The sequence below is a fragment of the Zootoca vivipara genome, chromosome 5, assembly GCF_963506605.1.
Source record: "Zootoca vivipara chromosome 5, rZooViv1.1, whole genome shotgun sequence".
NCBI lineage: Eukaryota > Metazoa > Chordata > Lepidosauria > Squamata > Lacertidae > Zootoca > Zootoca vivipara.
Genome location: NC_083280.1, coordinates 78,045,816 through 78,061,624, shown reverse-complemented (window position 1 = coordinate 78,061,624; position 15,809 = coordinate 78,045,816). Strand labels below are relative to the sequence as shown.

Genomic DNA, 15,809 nt, shown 5'->3' with positions numbered 1-15,809 from the left:
GTAAACCATAGTTAATGATTTGCTGTCAATATGCCAAACTGGGCTGTTTTGCTCCTTCCCACTAGTGCTAGGGAGAAACCAACCACAATCTCTTAGTGTCATGTCCAAATCAGGGATAATGGTTTGTTTCATTCATACAAGTCATGATCAGTAAATAAGCCAAGAACAAACTTTGACTTATCACCATGGTTTAAAGCAAAAAAAAAACCATCTTTGAGCTCTGGTTTTTGCATGTCTTTCTAAGCAAGAGATTCATCCCAGCACTATGAAGGACGAGCGAAGTGGACACAATCAGGTTCTGCAGGACAGAGGCGGATTTAGGGCAACGTGACCGGTTCCGCCCAGGGGCCTGGGCCTAGGGGGCACCTCAGAGTGTCCCAACTATGACGTAGTGAATTGAGAAGAATATAAGGTGAGAGGCAGGGAGGTGCTGACTTTTGGCCTCACACCACAGCGCACTGCTGAAATTTGAAAGACCAAAGTCCACTTCTGCTTCTCACTTGCTGATTGTGGCCTTCCCACAATCAAGAGTAAATTTCTGGCACTACCCCTATTTTGGCGGGGAGTGGAAAGATCAACGCTTCTGGGCCTCTCCACTCCAATGGACATAGAATGGTGGATGCATCTCGTTTATGATGCCTTAAATTTTCAAAGCACACATCAGGCCCTCTTATAGCACATAGGCCCTTGGTTCCCAAATTCAATCCGTTCTGAAAGTCTGTTTGACTTCAAAAATGTTTGCAAACCAAGGCACAGCTTCTGACTGGCTGATTGGCCCCAAAAACAATGCCGACAGCCGAAACGGACGTTCACAAACTGGAACACTTACTTCCAGGTTTGCAGCATTTGGGAGCCGATTTGTTTGGAGCCAAGCCATTCAGGAACCAAGGTACCACTGTACCAGTCTCATGCCCTGGTACATAGCGTAGGAATCGCTGCTCTTCCATGTCTCCCTTTAATCACAGAAAAGTATGGTGTTGTTTTTTCTCTATTGAATTGAAATAAAAAGAGTTGCCACCCCACAAGCCAATGATGAATCTTGCCGTGATTTCATTATGTAGCCCAAGTGACATATTCCTTGAGCTTACAGCGAGCAAACGGCTTTACTAGCCCTGTCGTCAGACATAAAGGATTTCTTGACTAGTACCGCATTAACCAAAATGAATTCAGCCATATGTGCATCAATCTTGTCATTTAAAAGGGGGGGGGTGCCATGTCTGGCCTTCGTCTAGAACTCTATTAGCATAAACATGAAATATTATGCCAAATAAAAATCAAAGGCTGCAAAACGAAAACCCGGAGAGCCTATATTTATTTCATACCGTCACATCCCCCCCCTCTAAAACCACTATATGTATTTCACCGTGCCTGTAGATTATACGGGAGACTTGTTCCCACCTATGAAAGCGCTTCCATACGGCGGTTTGAAGAAGGAAGAGTAGACAACATCCGATCTGCGACTCCCGAAGCTTTAACTTTTGTCAAAGGGATGATGGATAAAAAATCATCTCTACAGGTAAGAGGATTTACACACACCCCTTTATGCTGTTATATCCTGAGAAACAGGGCCAACTCTAGATTTGCAGAGGCGGGGCTTGAATAAGATGTCCTTAGTAAGACTCCTCTGAATGGGACCACTCTCACCACTCCTCTCTCTCTCTCTCTCTCTGGCCCTTCTCTTGCTCAATTCCTGTGGAAGGGCCATAGCTCAGTGGCAGAGCATGTGCTTGGCATGCAGAAGGTGAAAGGTGCAATACCTGTCATCTCCAGGTAAAGTTAGGGATACATCCTGTAAGGAACTTTAGAGACAGGGCCGTCTTAAGTATATTTGGTGACCTGGCGCTGTGGTGTGATGGATCCCTCCAGCACCCCCGCCCCGACCTGCCCCGTTTCCCAGCGTGGCGGGTGGGCAGAGCTGCACGGCGGGCGGGCACAGCGCACAGTGCGGCTGCCAGGGGCACAGCTCCACGGCGGGTGGGCACCCTGGCGCCCTGCATCACCCAGCCTGGCCATAGGGTCGGCCCTGTTTACAGAGCTACTGCTGCTCATGTTTTTAAAATGGACAAAGAGGTGGGGACTTGGAGGTCCACAAAAAAATGCTTTCGGCATCACAGCAGAGTATCACTTGGATGCGTCAGTTTTTAATAATAATAAAACTTGAGGAAAAAGTTTTTAAATGACAATTGGGGCAGTTGGGAACCCCCAAAAAGCACTTACTTCTCCAAATCTTTATTGGGCATTAGAAGTATAGGCCATCATAAAACATCCATATATGAAATTTTAAAATATATACAAATAAACAGCCATGCAAAATACATACTAACAAGAATTTTCATTGGAATTACTTCCCACTAAATAAATTTGCCACTCCAAGAGGTATTATTGACAAACTAGTGGTTTTCAGCCCGTTCAATAACGGGCGCTAGAATCCTGGTGTTCGGAGAAGCGCTTGCGCAGCGCTTCTCCGAACCCTGGGACCTGTCCTTGCTGTCGGTGGCAGGGGGACAGGAATGGAGGAGGAGAAAGCGCTGCTTTCTCCTCCTCCGTTTCTCTCCCGCAGCCGCCGACAGGAAGCAGACATCCCAGGGTTCGGAGAAGCGCTTGCGCAGCGCTTCTCCGAACCCTGGGACCTGTCCTTGCTGTCGGCGGCAGGGGGACAGGAACGGAGGAGAAAGTGCTGCTTTCTCCTTCTCCGTTCCTCTCCCGCAGCCGCCGACAGGAAGCAGACATCCCAGGGTTCGGAGAAGCGCTTGCGCAGCGCTTCTCTGAACCCTGGGACCTGTCCTTGCTGTCGGCGGCAGGGGGACAGGAACGGAGGAGGAGAAAGCGCTGCTTTCTCCTTCTCCGTTCCTCTCCCGCAGCCACCGACAGGAAGCAGACATCCCAGGGTTCGGAGAAGCGCTTGCGCAGCGCTTCTCCGAACCCTGGGACCTGTCCTTGCTGTCGGCGGCAGGGGGACAGGAACGGAGGAGGAGAAGCGCTCGGAGAAGCGCTGCTTTCTCCTCCTTCCTTCCTCTCCCCCAGCCGCCGACAGGAAGGACGCGCGCACTCTCCCCCCCGCCTCCTCCAACCGCCGCTCCTCACGGCCAGGGAGGGTTGCGAGGAGGCCTTCGCCGGCCTCCACCCTCGCTTCCCTGACGTGCCCTGCAGTGAGGCGGTGTCCGGCGGGAGCGGCGGTTGGAGGAGGCAGAGTGGGGGGAGAGTGCGCGCGCGCAGTCTCTGCCGTCCAATCCCTGTATCCCTGGGGCACATGCGCAGTGACCCAGGGACACACGGGACAACTGGACGCAGGGACAACTTGGACATTATTATATAGGATACTCAGCCTCCCTTGCAGTTAAAAATTGGAGTCTGCATATGGTCCTCAGATTAACCAACCCTAAATTAAAGGATCCAGTTGGCAAAGCAATGAGACTGTCAAGAGATTATTGTGATAGAGTGCCCATAATTTTTGGAAGCAAATTTGAGCTTTTAATTCTACTTCAGATTTGGCCGCAGCAATTTTGTAAAAGGTGTGTTTGTGTTTGTGTTTGTGTGTGTGTGTGTGCGTGCGTGCGTGCGTGCGTGTTTTTAAGGGTGACTTGAAGAGTTGGCATCTTCCACAAAGTGCAGCTGCCCACATAGCACTATCATAAAGGGATGGCCCATGTCATAATGCCTCTTGCCATAGTGGGTTTTCCATCCCTCAAAGAAAGGTGTGCGCCTTTGTTTTAAAAATTAAAGGAGTGCACTCTCAATTTGTTTGATATCGTAATGGAATAAGATGCCTTCGTTTTCACTGTCCACACTCAAATTTTGGTCAAGGAGATAAAGAACTACACAACTTTTAGAAGACATCTGAAGGCAGCCCTGTATTTGGAAGTTTTTTTGATGTTATATTATGTTTTCATATGGAAGCTGCCCAGAGTGGCTGGGGCAGCCCAGCCAAATGGGTGGGGTATAATAATAGTAATAGTAACAGTAGTAGTAATAGTAATAGTAATAACATGATAACCAAATTAATTTAGAAGCTGCTTCAAATCCACATAAGTTCCAGTGTGTATAGGCCCTGGGTCGCCTTTTAAACATTTAGTAAGGCGCAATGTACACACAACGAAGAAAAGCAGTGGTTTGGAGTCTGCAATTCTAAGCAGAAAAGGGAGAAGGGAAAAGAGTGATGAACTCTTTCCTCTTTCCCTGTCTGACAATTTTCAGCTCAAAATCACATCAACCCAACGTACATCTGGAATCCTACAGGGGGAAATCAGCCTGGAGAAGCCATTTCCGTGTGGGAAAACGGTAGGCAGGCAGACAAGCAAAGAATTAAGCACCCTCTCTCAGCTCTTGAATGCAAGGTCCCAAAGATGCTTTTCTTCATGAACAAACAAAAAGTCTGCCAAAGCAACATTTGCGTGAAGTGTGCCCTTCGCCCCTAAGGAAAGCAATTCAGTGGTGCTTGCAGTACAAATGAGCACAGCGGGGAGCTCAGTGGGCCAATTCTGTACCTTCTCCCACTATATTCCCCCCCCTGAGGTAATTATCCCATCTCACCTCATAGCATTTGAACTCGTTAAATCCTTCCAGCTACAAATGCAATGTGTCCTTTCAACATTTCGACTTCCTTTTTGCAGCTGGAGACAATAGGGGTTTTTTTTGGGGGGGAAACCACTCGGAGGTGTAAAAGAGACTCTGTCACCCTCTCTGGTTTTGCTCAGGTGTTTTCTCTGACCCAACAGACCTGGTGCATGTTTGAGAAGCATCTAGAAAATATGAGAAAAGTGCCAATGGAGAAGACAGTGGGATGAGTGTGCCACATGCCGTGGCAGTAGTGCCTTTGCCATCCCACCAGTAACTCTGAAAAAGTCTTTCATCTGCCTCTATTTTAAAAGTGGAACTACATGTTCGGGCTGATGCTAAAAACAGTGGACTGTCACCACCTGTTCCACCTGCCCCTGTTAATATTTGGTAATGTTACATGAATCCCCGTTTCCAAGCAGCAAAAGCATACATTGGGTTTGGTTTCCTTAGACCAGGCATCCCCAAACTGCGGCCCTCCAGATGTTTTGGCCTACAACTCCCATGATCCCTAGCTAACAGGACCAGTGGTTGGGGAAGATGGGGACTGTAGTCCAAAACATCTGGAGGGCCAAAGTTTGGGGGTGCCTGCCTTAGACATTATCATTGGAGACCTTGCAATACTCAGATGTAACTTCCCAGCAAAAAGAAGAATCTAATGCATTCTAAGTAACCACCACACAACAAATATTTGGGATACCAAAGGGTGAGGATGGGGTACCAATTCAATTCAGTTTACATTTAAAGCTGAATCTATAAAATTCACACTACCAAAACAATATGAGAACCAAAACACAGCCATCCTTCAAAACGAACACTTATCCAAATTTTGTGATACAGTTGTCCAACCAACTTGTGTTCACAAAAATGCATCAGAGGGAGGGGGATGTGCATAAAAAGTAATATATTTGCATTAGGTTTTCTCAAATGCATGTGTGTTTGATACGTTTACATGAAAAATCCATTAAAATATTTTAATAAATATATTTGTGAAAGCAACATACAAAAATGTGTTATATTACTGGAAAATGCGTTCAAAATGCGTATATTCATAGATGTGCCAATTAGGAGAAATTTGCACAAAAATGCTGAAGAGTTTCCAAGAAGATTGCATTTTTAAAAAATTGCTACAGAAATGTGGCGAAGTGAATGCAAGATTGGATGAATGAGAATGATTTTTATTTGCTTGTCTACTGCTTGTAACGGCTGCATTCAGTTCATGGGCGTAGCTGAGGAAGGGTAGGGGGCAGCTGCCCCCTCCCAAATCAATAAGATCAATACAAATCTGAGGTTCTGCCACTCCAACAAAAGGCTGCACCCCCAACAAAAGACTTCACCCCCTAACAACAATCCTGGCTACAGCCATGATTCAATCCACTATCCTTAATGAAATTTGTGTAATCTAATAGTAATAGTACTTTGCTTACAAAGCCTTCTGTCAGTTTCTTATTTCTAAATATTTCTTCTTGCCTATAGGACTCTGAGAAAATGCAACAATTTAAGGATGCCATAGCAGCTCAGACAAATTACACTATTTTGGTAAGCAAAACATTGTCTTGATAAAACTCAATTTTTTGGCATGCCTAACTCTAATTTTTTCTTCTGAAGTCAGTAGATTAAAAAATGGAGCACAATACTGACAAACATCCTATATGTTTCCACAAAATGTAGAGCATACAGACCAAAGAAAACTGTCCTCCATCTTTACCAAATTTGGAATGTGAACTGGGTCTTTCCCCCTGTGTGTGGATCCACCCTTAGTCTATTGAATTAGTTGGATCGTTATTTGCACTGTGCACACTAAATAATAGGGTGACACTTTAGTGTCAATGACAATGAATGCTTTCTTCTTCTCAGTTATCAAACTAAACAATGATTCTCACAAAAGCCATAATGACCAAACAATCTAATGGAATTTATTGAACCTAGTTTAAATGGTTAAGGTATTCTTGAATTTTCAGATTCAGTTTCGCTGACAAGATCTCATTAGAGGGTTTCGGGGGAATGGGTGCAAAATGGCATCATAGACCATTTTGAAGCAGATCAAAATGGCATATATATATATATATATATATATATATATATATATATATATATGTGATTTGATCCAGGTGGTGCACAAACCGTACCTTTATAGCCCGTAATTTCCCCCCAAAGAATCCTGTGACTTTGTTTTTAAGGTTGCTGGAAATTCTAGCTCTGAGGAGTACATTATAGTTCTAAGGATACTTGGAGAGGTGCTTTAAATGTTTGTCGCATATGCTGCCTAAGTTACTTATAATTCAGTCCCATTGAAGTCAATGTGAAATGTTAGTAATGACTAACTGAAGACTTGTTCATTTCAGTGAGATCTGTGGGCAACTAGCTTAGTCTAGCTCCTCCCCTAAATTTATATATTGCTCCTACATAGGATGTCCAAGAGGTCTTCCATCCTAGAGACTGTTTGAGTCATCCCTCGCTTAGCTTCAGTGGTACAACATCACTTGATCTCACTTGATCCTCTGAATCCAATGACATGGCCAAAACTTGGCCCTCCAGCTGTTTTGGGACTACAACTCCCACCATCCCTAGCTAACGGGACCAGTGGGTCAGGGGTGATGGGAATTGTAGTCCCAAAACAGCTGGAGGGCCGAGTTTGGCCACCACTGTCTTAATCCCACAATTGGCATGCTAATGAATGGATGACAAATCTCTTGTGCTTCAAAGTTAGGTTGGGATGCAGACTGAAATAAACTAATAATTAATGGTACGTCCTTGAGTAGACTCAGGAATTTAATTCTCAGAGACTAGATGTATATTTCCCGTCAGCTTTGATCATTTATATTTCCTAATTACTGTTAAAGTAGGCACACTTTGAAACATTTGTGTAGCTCATCAGTTGGGGTGTGAAGGATGACAATTGCCAACTTTTGTACTTGCTCCCACTGCTGGGCCTTTAACGGCCACTTGATTTGCTGCAGCAGTTAGCAGGAGCTTTATTATTTATTTGCAAACATCTCTGAAGATGGACGATAAAGCTTCCTTCATATGAAGTAGCACAAAATATACCACAAACTGGCAGATTGGATTAGCGCATCACCACATCTGGCTTTTCCGTTCAAAGCGAAGAACAGGAAAACCACAGTTGGTTTTCTTTCTGGCCCACTGACAACCCAAAGCTAAAATAGGAAAAATACCCATCTCATTATTAACAGAGTAATGTTATTTAGTTGTTCCTTTGTTAGAAAAACAATATTAGTATATTCACACACACACCCCTCACCTTTTATTTTGTAAGCTCAGCTTAGTCTCTTTCTCTTCTGACATGATATTAATCTATCTTGGAAAAAACGTCATGGGCCAGAGGCTTATAAATCATGTTGGATAGCAAAATATTTCCATTGATCCTTCAGTCTGTTCCTCTTGATGGGGTAGAACTGATGGTGACCAGTCTGAGGTTTTATGATCCTTTCTCAAAAGTCATTTAATATGTGCACCAGTGGACATGCCGGTATTAGTCTCCAGGGTGTAAGTTTTCCAAATGAGGCATGAAAGGTCAATTCATTCCTTGGCCTTAGCATCATCCATCTAAGATATTAGCAAAGGCAACCACCATTTTGCTTAGCTGGAACCCTCTTCTTCTCCCTTCCTAAATTCTGTGAAATTGGACGTTTAGGTTCTGACTCTGCCACAAACTCGCTACATGGTCCAAGGAAAGCTACTTGACATGAGTCAACAGTGTGATGCAGCAGCTAAAAAAGCCAATGCAATTCTGGGCTGCATCAATAGGAGTATAGCATCTAGATCAAGGGAAGTAATAGTACCATTGTATTCCGCTCTGGTCAGACCTCACCTGGAATACTGTGTCAAGTTCTGGGCACCACAGTTCAAGAAGGATACTGACAAGCTGGAACATGTCCAGAGGAGGGCAACCAAAATGGTCAAAGGCCTGGAAACAATACCTTATGAGGAACGGCTTAGGGAGCTGGGTATGTTTAGCCTGGCAGGGGGTTGGACTGGATGGCCCTTGTGGTCTCTTCCAACTCTATGATTCTACTGCCTCCCACCTTCGGATCCCTGTCCGTAAAATGAGAATAATAGCCCCAAACTCTACTTCATAGGGTTGTTGTAAGGATTACTGTTACAGTGAACACAAGCAAGTACTTTTTAAACGCTCACCTTGGGCCACCATACCCTACCTTCCAGGGTTGTTGTGCAGATTAAATAGCGAAGGGCAGAACCATGTTGATCTTTGGAGGAAAGGAAGCAAAGGTGGATCTAGGGGAGCGTTAACGGTGCCATCGCACCAGGCACAGAACTTCTGGGGTGCCACAACTATGTCATCCACAGAAGGTGGGAGACGTGGGGTGCTGGATTTTGGCATCGCACAGGGCCCCACTGAAATTTGAGCCACCAGGTTCCATTCCCATTGAAAGAGAACAAAGGTTGCATTTATGGTGAGTTCTGGAACCTCTTTTTCAAGAAAAATAGCACTGCTCAACAAACCACGGTTCCCAGAATTCTTTGGGGGAAGCCATGACTATTTAAAGTGGTATGGCACTGGTTTAAATCTATGGTGCAAATGGGGCCACAGTGTGTAGGATCTGGAAGTGCGCTCTGAACCCACCAGAAACAATTGCAGGCAACAGTATATTACACTGATAGAGCTCTCCTTTATACGCTGATCTAAGTCCCAATGAGCACTGAACCAAAACCGGAAATTGAGGGAATAGAGAATCCCTCCCACTCCAACCAAGCAGCATGAAATTAAGTTCATTGGTACTGACATCCAAGGGATGTGTCTGCAATTTGGGGCATGTTCAATTACAACCCATTCTATATGCTGTTTTGACTAGGCTATTACAGGGATGGCAATAGACAACCACTTGCTGGGACTGCGAGAGATAGCCCGTGAACATTTCAAGGAGCTGCCAGACATATTTACTGATGAAACGTATTTGACAAGCAATCGATTTATTCTCTCCACAAGCCAGGTGAGCGAAATTCATATCGGGATTAGTCATAAAAAAGGAACCCCATTATTCTCGCCGTGACAGATGTTATGAATCAGTGACAACCTTTTGACATATGTTGTGGAGGTTTAGTGACTCCGGCAGCACTCCCAAATGCCTCGGGGTTCTCATCCCTTTCATTTTGGACAACCAAAATTAATAGCCCAGTGGCAACAAAAAGGTAAGAGGGTGAAATCTAAGGGATGGGCAAACCGTGGTCCACAGACCTGATGCCTTCCACAAATAAGAGCCCCGGTGGATCAAAGCAAAGGCCTCTCTGGGCCAGCTACATAGTCACACCGGTGGCCAACCAAGTGCCCATGAGAAAGCCACAAGCAGGAAGTGAACAAAACAGCCTTCGCCCACTCATGATCACCAGGAACTGGTATTCAGAGGCAGATCCCCTGAAATAGCAGGTGTAGTACAGTCATACCTTGGAAGTCGAATGGAATCCATTCCCAGAAGTCCGTTTGACTTCCAAAATGTTTGGAAACCAAAGAGCAGCTTCTGATTGGCTGCAGGAAGCTCCTGCAAGCATCAGAAGCCACAGAAGCTGTGCTGGACTTTTGATTTCTGAAAATCGTTCAAAACCCGGAACATTCACTTCTGGGTTGTCAACTTTCAGGAGCTGATTTGTTCGGGAGCCAAGGCATTTGAGGTCCAAGGTACATGACTGTACACAGTTGCAATAACTAATCGCCATTTGTAACCACCAGAAAAATCTGTTTTATCTACTCTATAGCAGTCCACAGCTACATTCCTAAAGAAATGAACGTGGTTTCCAAAAAGTTGCATGGAAGAGAAAGTCCATATTTTGTTACATTTCTCGGACTCCAAAAGGCACAGAAAGAGGCAGAGCTGCTTAATTTTGGACTGCTCCTCTGGAAAGCATCTGCCTCTCCCAATGGCAGCCTAAGATGGTTTTATTCAAATGGGCTTTTGGTGGCTACAAGTAGAGTAGAATAGGGATGGATATGCTTGTTTTTCATATAACAAAACAAAATAAAAAAAATTCCTTCCAGTAGCACCTTAGAGACCAACTAAGTTTGTTACTGGTATGAGCTTTCGTGTGCATGCACACTTCTTCAGATACAAAAAATAAATAAATCAGCAACCTCTCTTTCCAGTCTATTTCTGAAATACTTCTGTAATAAGACAGCTACTTTGAGATCTTGTATAGAATGTCCTGGGAGATTGAAGTGTTCTCCTACTGGTTTCTCTGTCTTGTGATTCCTGATGTCAGATTTATGTCCATTTATCCTTTGGCGTAGGGTTTGGCCTGTTTGTCCAATAGAGAGAGCTGAAGGGCACTGTTGGCATTTGATGGCATACATAATGTTAGAAGATGAGCAATTAAATAGTCCTGAGATGGTATGTTGGATGTTGTTGGGGCCAGTAATGGTGTTGTCCGGGTGTATGTGGCAGAAATCATATGACAGTCTTTGTCACATTCGATTTCAGGACAGCGTACAACATAAAATTAATACAATAAAACAAAAACAAAACAGCAGACAATCCATAAAACAGACAGAAACTAACTTTGGGTATTTTGCCAGACTCTTGGGGGATCACAATATTAGAGCCAGGCAAATGCCCTCTTTGGACAGAACATATTATTTACTCACCCCAAGCCCTATGGAAAAGCAAGCTAGCAGTCCAATTAATTAAATAAGGCTCTCCTTCTGTATCTCTTACACTCACTGCCATCTAGCCAAGTGTGCCTGGGTGTGTAAGTCCACAACAAAGAAACAGATCAGATTTCGAAACATCAAGTATGATACATTGACCACTTCCATTAAAGTCAATGGGACTCCATTGCTGTAGGAGAAAAAGGAAAAACACTCTCTCCCGCTGGCTCATTCCTACAGTACTGTCGAGAGCCCGATGGCTCATACATCAGTATTACTTATTAGTACCATCATTAAACAAAGTGCTTTTAATTTTCAAAGTGCTGTATAGACTTGTCTCATTCGTCTTCAAAACAACACTGTCATGTAAATAGGTCACTACTATGTTCATTTTACAGACCGAGAATTGAAAAGATAGATATTCCTTCAAAGCCACTCACTAACTACATGATAAGTAGGAATTTTATCCTAGGCAACTACCCCTCAGCAGAAAGTTTGGGAACAAGAGAAACCAATTTCCATGAGCTCCTCCTAAACCTGATTTGCTAGCTGCATCCAGCATGCCCTCACCAAATTTTTCAAACTTTTGTAGAAAAGGAGTCCTATAATAATTCCTATCTGCTGGATTTAAAAAAAAAAACACAGCTGACCCCAGAAATCACCCTTGCCCCTCTTTGCACTGTGCTCAGGGTGCAAAAGCCATTCTTTAATCTACACACCGAGTGTGGCATTACAAGTTGATTAATGATCTGGGTTTTTTGTTTCTAAAATTGTAATTCCTACTGTTTAAATTAAGGTATTCTTCAAGCCACAAAGCCCACCAGCATTTAGCAACATCGCATTTCTATATATACAGTAGCAATTTTGAAGACATATATAATGCGCCTGAGATAATGAATTTGATGAAACTGTATGTCAGATATATACAGTGCTTTTTTTCTTTAAAAATGTTTAGGGGTACTCTCATTTTCCTACTCATATTGAAATACTGTCCTTCAATGAGGCCAAACTTAGAAGACCTCTGGATTGAAAGGGGGTAGTACTAATACAATGCACAAACACAATAGCCTTAAAAAGTAATTGAATCCAGCCATGATGTCTGTGGCTTTTCAAATATGACAGAGTGTAACCAGAATACCACTACTGTACATAAATTCTCCAAGAAACTATCCATGGGCAAAAAAAGTGAATCTGAATAGCTTCATAGCCTTCGGCTGTTGCACAGCAAATTTATCTGACAATTCTATGACTCTATTAGTGGAACTAATGGTCTGTCTTGTGCCATTAAAAAGCCAAATGTCATCTTTGAAAGCTTGAGTACAACAAAAAGCAGGAATGCATGGATTTCTGAACAAATAACATCTTCGCTTTACTAGGGAGCATTTTATTCCATTACAACATTATAGAATAATCAAAGCTTTAATTGGAGGGGGTGTGGATCCAGCTAAGCGATACCATCAGTGAAATCTCTTTGAGATTTATGTAAGCTCTTCCAGTAAAAAGGTAAAGGTAAAGGGACCCCTGACCATTAGGTCCAGTCGTGACCGACTCTGGGGTTGCGCGCTCATCTCGCATTATTGGCCGAGGGAGCCGGCGTATAGCTTCCAGGTCATGTGGCCAGCATGACAAAGCCGCTCCTGGCAAACCAGAGCAGCATATGGAAACGCCGTTTACCTTCCCGCTGTAGCGGTTCCTATTTATCTACTTGCATTTTGACGTGCTTTCGAACTGCTAGGTTGGCAGGAGCTGGGACCAAGCAACGGGAGCTCACCCCGTCACAGGGATTCGAACCGCCGACCTTCTGATCAGCAAGCCCTAGGCTCAGTGGTTTAACCACAACGCCACCTGGGTCCCTTAAGCTCTTCCAGTAAACTGAATTAAATCTCAAAAGCAGTTGGGTATTAAAACCACAGGAATATGGAAGCAATCTTTAACCACCGGTACAGTCCTTATTCAAAAGAGACAATGAGCAAAAGAAACAATGAGCACATTGTGCACATATAAAGATCATACCATTTTTTTTTCACAAAGATAATCAAATCATATTGGGCAAGCTCTCTAGACAAGATCTGAAGCCCAAGCAGACTTTAGACTTGCTTTTCTAGAACAGGTGCCACCTGCTCCCTTGACATGCGACAAACTATATTTGAAAATCAGGGTTTCAAAAGCATTTTGTGGTGTGGCGTGTGTGTGTGTGAGTGAGTGAGAGAGAGAGAGATTATTATTGTTATTATTTTATTTATTATTTATACCCCGCCCATCTGGCTGGGTTTCCCCCGCCACTCTGGGCGGCTTCCAACAAATGCCAAAATACATTAAAATATCACAGATTAAAAACTTCCCTAAACAGGGCTGCCTTTAGGTGTTTTCTAAATGTCAGGTAGTTGTTTATCTCCTTGACCTCCGATGGGAGGGCGTTCCACAGATTCAAATTAAAATAGTCAAAATTCCACTGGGCTTGTCTATGCCTCTTGCGTCAGTCTTCAGAGCCTTCTTCAACCCGGCCTTTGGCTAATATTCTATAGCCTTTCAAATGTCTCTGTGGGAAGGGGGGGTATTGTATTGTTTTGCTGTTTTGATTTACTTGTTTTAATTCCTGTGTTTTATTCTGTGAACCACCCTGAGATATTATGAAGGGTGGTATAATTATTATTATTATTATTATTATTATTATTATTATTATTATTAAGATAAAGGGGCCCCTGACCATCAGGTCCAGTCGTGTCTGACTCTGGGGTTGCGGCGCTCATTTCGCTCTATAGGCCGAGGGAGCCGGCGTTTGTCCGCAGACAGCTTCCGGGTCATGTGGCCAGCATGACAAAGCCGCTTCCGGCGAACCAGAGCAGCACACGGAAACGACGTTTACCTTCCCGCTGGAGCGGTCCCTATTTATCTACTTGCACTTTGATGTGCTTTCGAACTGCTAGGTGGGCAGGAGCTGGGACCGAGCAACGGGAGCTCACACCGTTGCAGGGATTCGAACCGCCGACCTTCTGATCAGCAAGCCCTAGACTCTGTGGTTTAACCCACATCGCCACCTGGGTCCCATTATTATTATTATTATTATTATTATTATTATTATTATTATTATTAAAAATGTACCAAGATCATGCAATTGTATGTAAGAACCATTTTAAGCAATGGTCCAAATCCAGGAAAAGATATTTGAATAAAATACTAAACCAAGCAAAACTCTCTCCTTCAAACAGCAAAGCTTGTGTCTGAGTTAGCAATAGAAATAAGAGTCCGAGCAGGACCATTAAGAAACAAGGGGGAAGTGTTTGCATGTTCATTTGGAGAAGTACGACACCTTTTTTTAAAAAAAAGAACCAAAGGGGTCACTTTTTGTGAAAAAACAGATTGGTTCGTGCAATAAATAAAGAAGCTCTTTAAAAAAAACCCAGCTGAATGAAGACTTAAGCAGGCTCAGGGGCTTCGAGGAACAACATAAAGTTGAGCCTTGGTTGGAAAACTTTGGAGAGAGAGGTAAATTGGGCAACTAGAGCCCCTCAGAGCTTATAGCATCCTATGAGTGGTTATGGGTGGGTGGCTTACTGGAACCCTGAACAGGACCACTCCTGCTCATGGGAGGCAGGTTAGCATATTCTGGAACCATTTATTGCAAGTCCCAATTGTAACGATTATTTTGCGTTTCCTATTCTCCTAAGAAGGCAATATCTGAGCTATGTGACGCTACTAAGTTATTTCAACAGTACTTTTTTTATTCTGCGAACCACCCTGAGATATCCGGGTATAGAGCGGCATATAAATTCAATAAATAATAAGAAAATAATAATAATACCTTAATGTAGCTTCATTTCTTTGTTCAGGTTCCAACTACCATGGGAATGTTCTGCTGCTATGGACCTGTGATTCCTAATGGCTATGGTGCTTGCTATAATCCACAGCCAGAGCATATATTATTCTGCATCTCCAGCTTTAAAGACTGCAAAGAGACCTCCTCCAGCAAATTTGCTAAAGCTGTGGGAGAAAGCCTCATGGATATGAAACAGCTGTGCAACAAATGCAACTTGCCCAAGTCAACCACTCCAACTAAACAAGGAGCACCTTCAACACCTCGACCTGGCAGTAAGCACTAAGTGGCTGCATTCACACATAACGCTGAGCTCTGATTTGTTTCAACCGTGGTTTGTTCAGCAACCCATGAGTCATCCCACAGATGAACAATCAAGCCACAGCTTGCTTATCCAAAACTTTTCTAACTATACTTGCTAGAGCAGGCATCCCCAACCTCGGCCCTCCAGATGTTTTGGGACTATAACTCCCATCATCCCTAGCTAACAGGACCAGTGGTCAGGGATGATGGGAATTGTAGTCCCAAAACATCTGGAGGGCCGGGTTTGGGGGATGCCTGTGCTAGAGCATCTAGGATGGGCTAGCCAAACCAACCATGGATAAGCAGGCCTGTTGAGTTCAGACATCATGCCAAACTATAATTGAAACAAGCCATGGGTCATAAGCCAAAACAAAATCACAGTTACTCTGCTGAGTTGGGTACAGATGCCCAAACAAACCACACTTAGTCTAAGTTAAGTGTTATGTGTGAACCATGTTATGTGTGAACCATGGCCCGAAGGATGCAATGTCTTTCCTTCGTTTCGCAGCTGCTTCTTAA

The 15,809-nt window shown here is 43.7% G+C and overlaps 1 protein-coding gene across 1 annotated transcript in view; it reads left to right on the top strand.

The window, feature by feature from the left end:
- CHAT (choline O-acetyltransferase) overlaps window positions 1-15,371 on the top strand; it is a 38,925-nt gene extending 23,554 nt beyond the window's left edge. Inside the window, exons 11-14 of the mRNA XM_035138155.2 lie at window positions 1,375-1,516; window positions 6,031-6,093; window positions 9,390-9,527; window positions 15,004-15,371. Of these exons, the coding sequence (XP_034994046.2) occupies window positions 1,375-1,516; window positions 6,031-6,093; window positions 9,390-9,527; window positions 15,004-15,273 (613 nt within the window). The 3' untranslated portion in view covers window positions 15,274-15,371. The remainder of the gene's footprint in view (window positions 1-1,374; window positions 1,517-6,030; window positions 6,094-9,389; window positions 9,528-15,003) is intronic.
- Window positions 15,372-15,809: the final 438 nt, after the last annotated feature.